This window comes from Chiloscyllium plagiosum, unplaced genomic scaffold, assembly GCF_037043375.1.
Source record: "Chiloscyllium plagiosum isolate Xiang-an unplaced genomic scaffold, Cpla_swu_hap1 HiC_scaffold_21, whole genome shotgun sequence".
In the NCBI taxonomy this organism is placed as follows: domain Eukaryota; kingdom Metazoa; phylum Chordata; class Chondrichthyes; order Orectolobiformes; family Hemiscylliidae; genus Chiloscyllium; species Chiloscyllium plagiosum.
Window position 1 is genome coordinate 44,823,605 of NW_028270159.1, and position 14,966 is coordinate 44,838,570.

Below are 14,966 nucleotides of genomic sequence, written 5' to 3' on the forward strand. Positions count from 1 at the left end.
ACACCGCAATCCAGAAAATAAACAGCACCTTCCAAGCTCCACCACCCCACCGTCAGAAAGTCAAGTGCAATAAAACTAAACAGAAATTGCTGGAGAAACTCAGCAGCTCTGGCAGCAGCTGTAGAGAGAAAGCAGACTCAAACCTACAACCTCGGTAGTGACAGTGCTACCAACTGAGCCACATGGCAACAAGACACATACAGGAAAGTCTTCACATACTGAAATCATACTACGTCAGTGTTCCACTGATACTTGGAAGTTCAAATCTCTTTTGCAAACTGTTCTGATTTCTAAGTCTGTACCTTCAGAAACATACCACTGCCTACACTGGTGTCACTTGCCCACACTAGGCCCCAAGCTTTGAAATGTTATGACGTTTCAAGTGCTCATCCAAATACTTTTTGTGAGGTTTCCTGCCTCAGTATACCCTCCCAGGCAGTGCATTCTATACTCCCACCACCCTCTGGTTGAAAACATGTTTCCATTATTCACTTCAAAATTATGCCTCTTGTTATTTGCTTTTCAAATAAAGGGCACAGCTACTTACTAATCACCCTGTTCATTCCCCACACACTCTCATACACCCCTATCAGGTCCCGCCTCATCCTTCTCTGCACCAAGGAAAGTAACCTGAGCTTCTCCAGGCTCTTTTCATCACTGGAATGTTCCATCCCAGGCAATACGCTGGTGAATCTCCTCTGAACCCCTTCCAGTACAGTCACATCCTTCCCACAGTGTGGTGACCAGAACTACACACAGTACTCTAGCTGAGGCCTAACCAAAGCTCTGTACAGCTCTAACACGATCCCCTTGCTCTCATTATCTGTGCCACAACCAATAAAGGCAAATGTTCTATATGCTTTCACGATCAAATAAACATGCTTAGCCACCTTCAGGGATCTGTGGACAAGTCCCTCAGGATCTCTCTGTACCTCCGAGAGTCCTACTGCCCTGACACTTACTGAGTACTCCGTTGTCTTGTTCCATCTTCCAAAGTGCATGACCTCCCATTTATCAGGGCTAAATTCCACCTGCCACTGATCTGCCTATCTGAACAATCCATGTATATCCCTCTGTAATCCAACAGCTTTCTCCTCACTGTCAATCAATTGGCCAACCTTTGCATCATTTGCAAAATTACTTATCATCCTTTACACATTCTCATCTATATCATTTATAAATAAACAAGAAGGGACCCAGTACTGATCCCTGTGGTATGCTACTACACACCAGGCCCCAGTCACACAAGTGATGTCAATGAGGTTCGAACCGGATTGGAGTGCCCTCACAGCTGAGCTCTGTCATGACAGCTGGGAATACTGTGGTGAGGAACTCACCTCCTAACGCCTCAAAGCCTGTCCACCACCTAGAAGGTATAAGTCAGGAGTATGATGGAGTACGCCCCACTCGCCTGGATGGGGGGAGCTCCAACAGTACTCAAGAAGCTTGACGCCATCCAGGACAAAACAACCCGCTTGATTAGCACTACATCCGCAAACATTCCCTCCCTTACCCCCGACGTTCAGTAGCAGCAGTGTGTATTATCTACAAGATGCACTGCAGAAATTCACCAAAAATCCTCAGACAGTATCTTCCATACCCACAACCACTTCCATCTAAAAGGACAAGGACAGTAAATATATGGGAACACCACCACCTTCAAAATCCCCTCCAAGTTACTCACCATCCTGACTTGGAAATAAATTGCTGTCCCTTCACCATCGCTAGGTCAAAATCATGGAATTTCCTCTCTAAATTTGGTCATTGTGGGTCAACCCACAGCGGTTCAAGAAGGCAACTCACCACCACCTTCTCAAGGGGCAACTAGGGACGGGCAATAAATACTGGCCCAGCCAGTGATGCCCACATCCCACAAAATGAATAAAATAAAAAAAGCCTTTGACCACACCCTCTGTCTCCTGTCATGAAGATCATATAAGATCCAACACGCCAAGTTACCCAGGATTCAATGACGTTTCACATTCATCAGTTTCCCATGTGGAATCTTGTTAAAGGAATGTAGCTAAATGCATATGAATGTAGCTAAATGCAAATAAACTACACCAACTGCCCTACCCTTAGCCAAACACTTGGTCACCTTATTGAAAAATTCCATTAGATTTGTGAGGAATGACCTCCCTCTGACAAAGCTATGTTAACTATCTCTTGCCTCTCCAAATGGAGACTAATTTTCACCTTCATGATATCCTTCAATAGTTTCCCTGCCACTGATGTGAGACTCAGTGGTCTGTAGCTCCCTGATCTATCACCAGATGATGAGGAATGTGGGAAAGGGAGCAAGGTTCTGAGGACACCGGGAAGGAGGAAGCTGTCCTTGTCCATGAGAGAGCTCAGCTGTGAGTGCTACAAACTGGTTAGAACTCCCAATAGCATAGAGCTGGATGCAACAAATAATCGTCAAGTGTAAATTAATCTGATGCTGAAATCTGATTTGCATTGTTGGGGTGAACTTCAGCCTCTACTAGTTTTGTTTGTGGTCTCTTATAAATAAAAGCACGGGTTTTTAAACGTGCTCAATAGCTTACCTGTATGTGATGGTCCCCTATTAGACAATGCCAAGGTGTGGGTCTATGCAGGCATTGGGAAGAGGGTAGGACTGACTTAGAGAGTGTTCAGATGGAATGTAGCTATGAACAGGTAATGTGTGCTGTTTGTAGGTTAAACAGCAACTAGAGTGAGAGAATGGGGCGATTGGCATGATGGAGTGTCAGCCATGACAGCTAGGTGCCATAGTGAGTGTGGGTTCAGTGCTGGAGCAGGGCAACACTTAATTACCACAGCAGGCCCAGGAGAACAGAGCCTTTCAAAGATATCATGGGTGCAAGGGGCACCAGTCTTTTGGCAGCTATGTGCTGAGTGGCAAGTGTTTTTGGGAAGAGATGTGGTAAGATGGGGTCAGGATAAGGTGTGAGCGCTTCAGAGGGACACGGTCGGTAACTAGTGCAGCAAATTTGTGAACATAAGGTGAGAAATTCACTCTCCCGTGTTGCCAGAACCCTCCACCAAATGCAAAATGATTCGGATTTGGCCAAAAAAGTGCAAGATTGGGTCGTAAGTGCTAACGGAGGTGGTTATGATGAGATTAGATTAGATTCCCTACAGTGTGGAAACAGACCCTTCAGCCCAACCAGTCCACACTGACCCTCCGAAGAGTAATCCACCCAGACCCACTTCCCTCTGACTAATGCACCTATCACTATGGGCAACTTAGCATGGCCAATTCACCTGACCTGCACATCTTTGGACTGTGGGAGGAAACTGCAGGATCAAGAGGGAGGAAACTGCAGGATCAAGAGGAAACCCACGCAGGCAAACTCCACATAGACAGTTGCCTGAGGCTGGAATTGAACCTGGGACCCTGGTGCTGTGGCAGCAGTGCTAACCACTGAGCCACCATGCCCCACCCCTCCCCCATATGTAGAGGCAATTAATGCATTGGCAATCACCTTCCAAAATTCCATAGATTCTGAAATGATTCGTGCAGATTGGAACCCATTGTTTAAGAAGGGAACCAGGCAGCAAAAGGTCAAGGGCGGGAACCCTGGATGTCAAGGGTTATCGAGAGTTCAATAAAGAAAAAGAAGGAAGCATATGTCAGGTACAGTGCATTATAACAGGGGAGGCCCTTCAAAAGTGTATAGAGTGTAGGAAGGTTACTTAAAAAGCAAATTAAAGGGGCAAAGAGGGGAACAAAATATTCTCAATAGATGGGATCAAGGAAAATGCCAAGGTTTTTGTAAGCACATGAAGAGTAGAGGATTACTAGGGAAAGAGGGGGACCTATTGGAAACTAAAGAGGCAATCTGTGCATGAGGCAGTGGACGTAAGTTAGGCCCTAAATGATTACTTCTATCTGTATTCACAGAGGAAAGACATTGTAACCAGGGATTGCAGTTGGGATGGTGAAGTCTTAGAACACGTTTAGGATACTGCACGGCTCAACACATGAGTACGAGCCATTCACTATATATCAACCAATCATTTAGATATGGGGACTAAATGTGACATTTCAAAATGGGTTGATGGTACAAAACTAAATGGGAATGTGTGGTGTGAGGAAGATGGAAAGCAGCTTCAGAAGGATTTGTCCTAGTTAGTTAATAGGCAAGAACATGGCACATGGAATATAATGTGGAAAGAATATGAGGCTATTCACTTTGATAGGAGCAACCAATATGCAGAGTACTTCTTAAATGGCAAGTGATTAGGAAGTGCAGACCTTGGTGTCCTTAGTAAATCACTAAAGGCTAACATGCAGGCCCAATAAAACTAGTGGAAAGGTTAATGGAATGTTAACCTTTCGAGTATAGGAGCAGTGAAAGGTTGTTTCAATTGTATAGGAACTTGGCTAGACCACACCTACAGCACTTTATGCAGTGTTGGACTCCTTATCTCATGGAAGATATTGTTGCCATAGAGACAGTGCAATGAAGGTCACTAGTTTTATTTCCGGGATGATGGGACTATCCTATGAAGAGAGATTGTACAAACTAGATCTGCATTCTCTAGAGTTTCAAAGACTGAAAGGTAGTCTCACAGAAACTTACATGCTACTTATAGGGATAGACAGGATAGATAGACACAAGATGTTCCTGTTGGTTGGGAGTCAAGAACAGGGAAAAATTAAAAAATAATGGGTGTGCCTCTCAGCATAGAGATGAGAAGTTTCTTTATTCAGAGGGTGGAGTGTCTTTGGAACTGTCTTCAATGAAAGCTCAATCTGAGTATTCTTACAGTAGAGATTGGTAGATTTCCGATTACCCATGATGTAAAGTAATACGGGGATTGTGTGGGTAAAGACACTGATGTGTTGGTCAGTCGTGATCATATTAAACTGTGAAGCAGGCTGAATGGCCTCCACCTGCTCCTTTTGTCCTATCAGTTGGCAGAGGGAGTGTAAAGATATGTCCAAGTCTGCTGCCTGCTGCACACTCTCGCCATTACGAGGGGTCAGTCCCTGCCCTCAGTATACTGAGAGCAGCTGAGGAGTGGAAGAGGCATATCAGATCTGTGATGTATTCGGAACGACAATAACCTAGGTTGCAATTCTGGCTTTAGACCCTTTCCAGAATGGAAGCTTTTTTAAAACACTCACCTGTTGTGTTGTATCATAGTTGAAGATGGCTATGTTCAAGAACCTTCTTCCATTTTGGGCACATTCTTCATTCTCGACTGGCTGCAGTACTGATCCATCTAGCGTGGGACAATCTAGGTCAGTTTGTAGTCTAGATGCTGCTTTTGCTGATTAACATTGCAGCTGGCTCTTTGTAGTTACTTCAGATGCATATCTCATTCCAAGATGTGCTCGATGATGCTGCTGGGCACACTCTCCTACTCTCTGTAATGAAACAGAGCTGGTTTCATAGTTATTGAGTAGCGAGGTATGTTGGGGCCAGGAGATTATAGATTGTGATCGTGCATCACTCTACTGCTATCCTGATGGTTCAAAACATTTTTAGGGATCAAGCTTTGGGCTGCTCAGTATTAACTCAGGATTAGCTGTCTCAGTATTAGCCACCGGAAGATATAGTATTGCTTGATAGTGTATGAGGCAAGAAGAAAAGAGATGTATGGTTCTTTGAGTCATGGAGATGTAGAGCACAGAAACAGACCCTTTGGTCCAACTCTTCCATGCCGACTAGATACCCTAAATTAATCTAGTCCTATTTGCCAGCATTTGGCCCAGATCCTTGCAAACCCTTCATATTCATATACTCATCCAATGTTGTAATTGCACCAGCCTCCTCCACTTCCTCAGGCAGCTCATTCCATACACACACCACCCTCTGTGAAAATGTTGCCCCTTGGGTCCCTTTTATATCTTTCCACTCTCACCTTAAAATGATGCCTTCTGGTTTTGGAGTCCCCTTCTCTGGGAAAAGGCTATTTACCCTTTCCATGCCCCTCATGATTTTATAAATCTCAATATGGTCTCCCCTCAGCCTCCGATGCTCCAGGGAAAACAGCCCCAGCCTGTTCAACCACTCTCTGTAGAATCAACTCTGGCAACATCCACGGAAATCTTTTCTGAACCCTTTCAAGTTTCACATCTCTCCTTCAGCAGGGAGACCAGAATTGTACAAAGCCTAACCAATGTCCTGTACATCTGCAACATGAACTGGGAGATTAACAAATGCTGATTGCAGCGTATGTCTGTACTTCAGTATTGATGGGGTGGGCTTGATGGGGTGAAAAACTTTTCTTCATTCCCTACTTTATGTTCACAATCCAAATGAAAAGGCAAACCCTCTCTGGAAAAGTTTTATACAACAAAACAAATATTTATTTTGTTTTTGCTAGCGATATACAGGCCGCTCTGTCATTGCCCTAAACTGAAAATATTACAGCAATGCAGCCACTTCTAGCCCAACAGTTAGAAATATCCCATTAAAGACAAGAGACACACACAGGGAAATGTGCAAATATGACATTACTCAACACATCCACTGCTCTCACCAACAAACACAACAACTCCACCGACACACAAATAAAATCCATGATCAAAAAGCTCAGCTCAACAGGCGAGACACAAAAACCTTGCAAAAAACATACAAGAATGTTAACGCATGAGGTTCTGGGGGAAGAGGAAAATTTGAGGAAAATAACTTTTTTTTGGAAAATCAAGAACTGTATTTCAAGAAAGGAGGGGGGTCTCTGTCACTGTAGAAAATTGCAAGATTAAGAGGGGTGAGAAACCAAAGTGAATGGTCGTTCGATGCATAACTTTACAGAGGGCATTTGTTAACAGGAACCATAAGGGGCTCCTATTAACAGCACTGCATTCCTAATATGCTGTTACGACATTATCTTGTGATGCTCATGGGTACCAGACCTGTGTCGTCACCATCATCTGCATTAGAACTGACCGGCACCAAACTGGCCAGTTGATGTCAATTCATTATAAAAACATATTGACACCGATTTTGGAACAGTGCATTTGTTATGTCGCATTACTATTTTGGGGCTAATGGAGGAAGACCCAAGTCAACGGGATTCAAGAGTAATTTTAATTAGCTTTTGTATAAAACAGAATCACTACTAGCCAGTGAAGGAAATGTCCCTGTTGTGTGAAGAGTTTATATTGAACATTCCACTGTCCCTGAAAATTACACTTATTAATGCTACAGTGCCCACAACCAAGTTGACAATGTAGCCTTTATTGTCATACATTTTTCCATCAGTAAGAGCAGGACTGTAGTATCATTGGAAATAGCAGCCAAGTCAGACTGGGTGGCTTCAAGAAACTACAAGTGAGCTGCGTCACGCTGATGAATTCAGTAACCTGCATAAATCCAGTGCTTTCCCATTGCTCTCAATAACACTCATCACCGGCTACTATTGATTAATATTTCACAAAGAAAGCAAAAAGGGAACAGTACAAGACAAAACTATTAGTATGCCGAATGGCTTTGTGAGTCTGAGATCATTTTTCGCCCCAAAGGGGTTTGATGGGAATGCTCACCCCTCTTTACCACATTTTATATTGAATTTTCTTCTCTCGCGCCCACTCAGAAAATGCACATTCCTCATAATTTGTCTTTTTTTTTGGCTTGGTTTCTTTTAAACTTTTTCTCAGACAAGCTGCACTCTCCCAAACACTCAGGTTCATTCTGTTTGAGTGCGTGGTGTGTGATTTGACAATGATGAGGCTGCCAGGAACAATGTACTTTTAAATAAACACAACATGATTTGTTTACACTTAATAAAGAAAGCAATCAAATGGAAATTAAAATGCAGAAAGCTGGAGGGGAAAACCCCCCCCAGCAAAATTGCTAAATTTCAAGTTACTTTCAACGAACCTTTTTAAATTCTGCCTTTTTCATTCAAGGTCAGAATTATAAATGCAGATTAAATTCTAACGATGCAAAATAAAAAGTCCCTTACTGATTATTCTTACATTCATTGCAGTCTTTACCAAGAATGTATTGAACAATAAAATCAAGTTAAAATGTCATCTCTTCTCCCAGCCCACTAATTTCATAGTTTAATTTCAAAACTTTGATCGGAAACAAAAGGCACTCCCCAGATTCACGGAATAACTCGATGCGGTAATCTGAGGCTGTTTATATTTCTTGGCTGTTCCATTTGTCTGCCAGCTGCCTGGGTACTAACAGTGTCCAAGGCCACCTTCAGGTTGGAGACTCAGGCACACAGTCTCACACACACGTTACCTGATGCACAGCCAAGCTTTGAGGGTGATTGCAGGTCACTCTCTCTCAGCACTGCAACAGAATTGACTAGAGATCTTCGTAAGAAATAGATTAAAGGAGGGAAAAAGAAATTGATGCAACATCCACTTCAAGCATGAGTGAGATCTTGCTCGCTTTCTGTTCAGAGTATGCGTAATAATCAGGGGCATTAGTGCTGACTGTCCATCTCTAATAACAGCAGTCCAAGGTTCCAATTGCATCTTTTGTTGTGCTGCTTACGCTTATTTGAAATAAAGCACCTTCAAGTGAAGTTGCAGTCCTGTACCGCAGGTCATTGTAAACACTCAGAGTTTTCAACATGCACAGCTCTATTTTGATGAGAGGTTTTGCTTTAATTGGAGAAATCTGGTTATACAATCACTTTAATATCAGCCTTAGCGTGGCATGCTCTTTGACCTGGTGGCTGAAGTTCTTGTGAAAACTAATTTCTATCCATTTTAGTTACTCAGGGATACGCTGATGTTTGAGTGCAATAGTACTTAAAATATCTGAAAAGGGTAAGATGAACATTGTGTTTTATTTTATTGCTAAAAGGACCATATTCATTTAATATTACACATCTGTGCTTTACCTTCGCTTAATAGGTTCCTGTTTGGGCTGTGGCAAAGACATATCTGATGGTTAGTAAGGTCAATATAATACCAAAAGAGAGCCATTTCGCAAAAGCTACTTCAGGACAAAAATAATTCAGCCAATTGAAGGCGGTCTTAGGAAATAGTAAGTCATGCTATGCAATATCCTGTACCCTCTAATTTATGTTGTCTGAACGAAAGCCTCTTATTCACCTGATGGAAGTAATCATTGTGAGGTGGGATAGGTGAAGTGGATTTGTTTGCCATTTAAGTGTAAGTATTTTGTGTTCAATAATGTGTTAAAGATAATGGCACCAAGTACATGAAATAAAACCCCAAGGACATTTCGTAGTTTCAAGAAAAATGGAAAGTTAAGGAAAAGTGTAGGGTTAACATTAGTCCCAGGGTCACAGTAAGACTTTAGTTTGCCTTTAATTGTTTTAAAAGTCTAATTAATGGCACATGACTGGGAAAAATACCAATGAAATGTCTTATTTATAAAGAATCACAGTGGGTTTACTCAAGAGGGTAAGGATGTGCTGCCACATGTACTTTTCTAGAAATAAGATTTGAAAAGCACATTTTTGTTTCTAAAACACTCCCCAAAGGATTGTAATTGGTCATGCCTTTCCTAAATCTGAAATTGAGAGTTCGAATTATTTATTGGAAGCTTGGACTGCAATTGATAAACATACTATCAGTTCTTGGCCATAACGTCACAGGTTACTCTCCGTTAAGCACCAATAGTAATTTAAGCTTGCACTTAGCATTTAAATGGAATTGCATTTAATTTAACGTCATTTATTGACATTAGGCCGCACTTGTGATCTGCTTTTCACTGTATTGAGTAATGCCAGACCCTGAAACTGTTGGATAATTTCATGAACTTGCTGTCATGATAAAGATTAAATATCTGAATGCTTACAATGAATTTGTCATTGAAAATAAAGACCCTAATTATTTGCTCTTCACTTTTACACTTCCTTAAAATATTTTTAAATATTCCAATACACAGCAGACAGGTATTATACACAAAATCTTAGACAGTGCATCAAAATAAAACGCAACACTCATGTTCGTTGGAGGTCAACTGTGCCAAAACGACCCAGAAGCAATGAATGGGTTATCAAAACCACTCGCACCATCGAAACAGCATTCTCTGCTGGTTAATGAGTTTAATGTCTATCTCTCTCTCTCTCCCTCTCTCTGAAGGTACTTCAACTCGTAGGAACTGTTGACCATACAGATGGTCACTTCCATTCCCCTTTATGGCACTGCTTCTTTAGTCTCGTGCTGGGATGATTCAATGTTCTCAAATGTCGTATACACGGTCTTCAGAAATGGAAATCTTCATGGGATTTCATCCACTCAGCACAGTGTGTCCGTATTGAATGAAAGCTGTGCCTGAAGAAAAGGAAATGTACACTCAGATGATCTCCATCAGGAATCATACAATAAAGCCATGTTTGCGAACACATATATATGACAGGCAGTTTGGTTAATTAGAGTCTATCCCATACACTGCAGCAAAATGCATCACCACTCCTTCCCTCCTCATACTGGAGAAGCCTTTTGAGAAGTAGGCAATGCAACAATTCAGTATGCAGTTCTTAAATTTAGATGACCAGGATATATTTTTTGTTTTTCTCCCTCCAAATATATCACTTTCATGATGACACTCAGTATTTTTGAGAGGCTAGCACCTACAGAGAAAGTAGCAAACTCGTCCAATCCTAATTACGCTTCTCTCGAGATTTGCGCCTAATGCACGGGAACAGGACCCTGTCGCCTCTCATTCTCATTTCCACCAGTACGATGAACATTGTTCCCACAGTGAGTGTACAAGAACGTCCTTTAACAAATGGGGCCTCAATAAAGAGTAGGCATTTGGGCGGGAGGGAGGCTGAGGGTGGGAAAGTGGGGGAAGCTGAATGGATTGCAATCAAAGGGAGAGAACACATAGCTATAGACAGAAGGAACAAACAGAAGACCTAGACTTTAACAGCACCCAAGGTGGCCATTCAGTCCAGCCACTGTGCTTCAGCTCTTTGACAGTGCAATCTAATTTGTCTCACTCCCTGCTCTTTCCTTGTAGTCTTTTGCAATTTTTTCTCGCTCAAACGTTCAATGACTTGCTATTGATAACTACAATGAATGTGCCTCCACCACCCTTTAAGTCAATGCATTTCAGATCACAATAGCTGTGTCTAATTTATTTTCCTCTGGCTTTGATGCCATTTCCCTTCAGGTTGAGTTGTAGTGTTTTCCAAAGGCTTCTGCCACTGAGAACAGTAATCTCCTTAATCATTCTACGTAAACCCTTCATGATAACAAACACCTCCATCAAGGCTCCACTTATTTTAGAAAAACAAAATTGTTTCTGTAAGGAAAGAGGTAATTCGGTCTATCATGTCTGTGTCAGCACACTGGAGGAGCAATTTACCTAGTGTCACTCCTCTGCCTTCTCCACTTAGCCCTGCACAGTTAACAATCCAAATCTCTCTGAACTGCCTCAGAAAGCTACCTCCCTCACACTGACTGGCAATGCCTACCAGGTAAAAACAAGGACTGCAGATACTGGAAATCAGAGTTTAGATCAGAGTGGTGCTGGAAAAGCACAGCCGATCAGGTAGCATCCGAGGAGCAGGAAAATCGACGTTTCGGGCAAAAGCCCTTCATCAGGAATATCTGGCAATGCCTACGAGACTGTCACCATTTGATGCTCAATAAGCCTCTCCTCACACGATTGCTTTTCCTGCAAGTTACCTTGAATACGTGCTCTCTTGATCCTGATCCTTTCGCCAATGGGAAAAAGATTTTCATGTCTGTTCTGACCAGACCCTCATGATATGCAAATATATTTTATCAAATTTCCACTCATCCTTTCCTTCTACAATAAAAATAGTTCCAATTCCTCCAATCTGGTTGAAAAGGATGGAGTTGGGGTGGTAGCTATGGAAAATATCTGGGGACAGGAGGAGGTCATTCAGCCCCTCAAGCCACTTCCACCAGCAATGTTGTATTCTCTGTTATCTGTTATTTGATTGAGTCCAGTGCGGGAGAGCGATCAAGCCCAGTGCGAGGGAGAGACAGGGGAAAGCCCAACGTGGAGCATCTGCAGGCCCATGGCTAAACAGCAAATGAAATGTTAAATTTTTTATTTTACTTTTTTTCCTTTATACTAACAAGAACCGTAACGTTAGACTTTTAACTTAAATCTTTGCTTTTCTACTTTGTACCCAAGATTTTGTACCGAGGTACCTTGGACCTAAGATAGCGCTGAGAATGGTGAGTGCACACTTTTTACTGTGGTCCCGTATCCCTGTACTTGAGTACAGATGACAATAAAACTTAATTCTAATCTAGGTTGAAACTTTATTGCTGGAACAGCACAGCAGGTCAGGCAGCATCCAGGGAACAGGAGATTCGACGTTTCGGGCACAGGCCCTTCTTCAGGAATGAGCAGAGAGTGTTCAGCAGGAGAAGATAAAAGGTAGGGAGGAGGGACTTGGAGGAGGGCCGTTGGAAATGTGATAGGTGGAAAGAGGTCAAGGTGAGGGTGATAGGTCGGAGTAGGATGGAAGCGGAGAGGTCAAGAAGAAGACTGCAGGTCAGGAAGGCGGTGCCGGGCTGGAGGGATTCGGCTGAGACAAGGTGGGGGTAGGGGGGATGAAGAAACTGGTGAAGTCCAAGTTCATCCCCTGTGGTTGGAGGGTTCCCAGTCGGAAGATAAGACGCTCCTACTCCGACCGTCGCGTTGTTGTGGTTTGGCGGTGGATGAGTCCAATGACCTGCATATCCTCGGTGGAGTGGGAGGGGGAGTTGAAATGCTGTGCTACAGGGTGGTTGGGTTGGTTCGTCCGGGTGGCCCAGAGGTGCTCTCTGAATCGCTCCGCAAGTAGGCGGCCTGTCTCCCCAATATAGAGGAGGCCACACCGGCTGCAGCGGATGCAGTAGATGATGTGGGTGGAGGGGCAGGTGAATCTGTGGCGGATATGGAAGTTTCCTTTGGGGCCTTGGAGAGAAGTGAGGGGGGAGGTGTGGGCGCAAGTGTTGCACCTCCTGCGGTTGCAAGGGAAGGTGCCGGGAGTGGAGGTTGGGTCGGTGGGGGGTGTGGATCTGACAAGGGAGTCGCGGAGGGAGTGGTCTCTACCTTTTGTTAGGTGCCCTCACTTAAATTAATTTGATCATAGGTGCGTTGGTTATATGGCTGCTTTAGAACAGCACTTTCTACATTCAGGTAAAAACAATGACTGCAGATGCTGGAAACCAGCTTCTGGATTGGTGGTGCTGGAAGAGCACAGCAGTTCAGGCAGCATCCAAGGAGCAGTAAAATCGACGTTTTGGGCAAAAGCCCTTCATCAGGAATAAAGGCAGAGAGCCTGAAGGGTAGAGAGATAAGCTAGAGGAGGGTGGGGATGGGGGTGGGGCGAAAGTAGCATAGAGTACAATAGGTGAGTGGGGGAGGGGGTGAAGGTGATAGGTCAGGGAGGAGGGTGGAGTGGATAGGTGGAAAAGAAGATAGGCAGGTAGGACAAGTCATGGGGACAGTGCTGAGCTGGAAGTTTGGAACTAGGGTGAGGTGAGGGAAGGGGAAATAAGGAAACTATTGCCCTGGGGTTGAAGTGTTCCGAGGCGGAAGATGAGGTGTTCTTCCTCCAGGCGTCTGGTGGTGAGGGAGTGGCGGTGAAGGAGGCCCAGGACCTCCATGTCCTTGGCAGAGTGGGAGGGGGAGTTGAAATGTTGGGCCACAGGGCGGTGTGGTTGATTGGTGCGGGTGTCCCGGAGATGTTCCCTAAAGTGCTCTGCTAGGAGGCGTCCAGTCTCCCCAATGTAGAGGAGACTACATCAAGAGCAAGGGATACAATCAATGATATTAGTGGATGTGCACGTAAAACTTTAATGGATGTGGAAGGCTCCTTTAGTGCCTTGGATGGAGGTGAGGGAGGAGGTGTGGGCACAGGTTTTGCAATTCCTGCGGTGGCAGGGGAAGGTGCCAGGACGGGAGGGTGTGTTGTTGGGGGCCGTGGACCTGACCAGGTAGTCACAGAGGGAACGGTCTTTGCGGAAGGCGGAAAGGGATGGGGAGGGAAATATATCCCTGGTGGTGGGGTCTTTTTGGAGGTGGCGGAAATGTCGGCAGATGATTTGGTTTATGCGAAGATTGGTAGGGTGGAAGGTGAGCACCAGGGGCGTTCTGTCCTTGTTACAGTTGGAGGGGTGGGGTCTGAGGGCGAAGGGATGAGATGCATTGGAGGGCATCTTTAACCACGTAGGAAGGGAAATTGCGGTCTCTAATTTCTACATTTAGACCCAGCCCATTTCAATGCTCCAGGCTTTGCGTAGTCCCGGAGTGGAAAATTTGGAATATGAGAGTTGGTGAGTGGAAATTGGCCTTCAACTGAAACTCCTAACTCTATTGCGTTATTTTCCTTTCTGCGCTGCAAGAATATCCTTGATATCAACTCAATCAAAAATGTCAATTTTTGGAATCTACTTTGTCCATTTTTATTGCTCACAGCTCATCTCCTTGTAATCCTTAGCAAGTCTGATCCAGCTGGCTTGAGCTCTGCAACGGCTTACTTGAAATCTAACTTACCCTCACATGGGTCAGTGTTAGTCTTATCAATTGTACAATTTATAAACACAGTTTACAGTAGCCTTTTGGCAAGAAGTTTAGGCGGGGAAGGTGAGTGCTACTGACTCCCACTGTAACATTTGAATGACACAGTTCTGCAAAACAATTTATCTCTTAGGGGAAGCCAACAATTTGGCTAATTATATTTTGCACTTTATTGTAAAGCTGATTTTCAATGCTTTTGTTCCAGAACAGCTGTCACACTAAAAGTTATTGCTCCAAATAGCTCAAATTATGAGGCAGTGTGGTATTCTGACACAACGAGATATGATACAAATAGAAGTATAATCTCACTTTTATCCTTGGTGGAAGCAAGTGAGAGGCAAAATGGGGTTCTGCAGTTCTCATGTCATCACTAAATCTCACCACAAGGAATTTAGGGGCAGCACAGTGGCTCAGTGGTTAGCACGGCTGCCTTACAGCACCAGTAACTCAGGTTCGATTCCAGCCTTGGCGACTGTGTGTGTGGAGTTTGCACATTCTCTCTTTGTCTGCGTGGGTTTCCTCTGGGTGCTCCGGTTTCTT

General features: G+C 43.8%; 1 protein-coding gene across 4 annotated transcripts in view; it reads right to left on the minus strand.

The window, feature by feature from the left end:
- Positions 1-6,276: 6,276 nt before the first annotated feature.
- abca2 (ATP binding cassette subfamily A member 2) overlaps positions 6,277-14,966 on the minus strand; it is a 559,549-nt gene continuing 550,859 nt past the window's right edge. For 3 of the 4 annotated variants that reach the window (XM_087998535.1, XM_087998534.1, XM_087998532.1), the window contains exon 49: positions 7,015-10,207. In XM_087998535.1, the coding sequence (XP_087854661.1) occupies positions 10,172-10,207 (36 nt within the window). In that variant the 3' untranslated portion in view covers positions 7,015-10,171. Of the gene's footprint in view, positions 10,208-14,966 lie in introns of all 4 variants that reach the window. The other variant, XM_087998533.1, reaches the window with a different exon arrangement.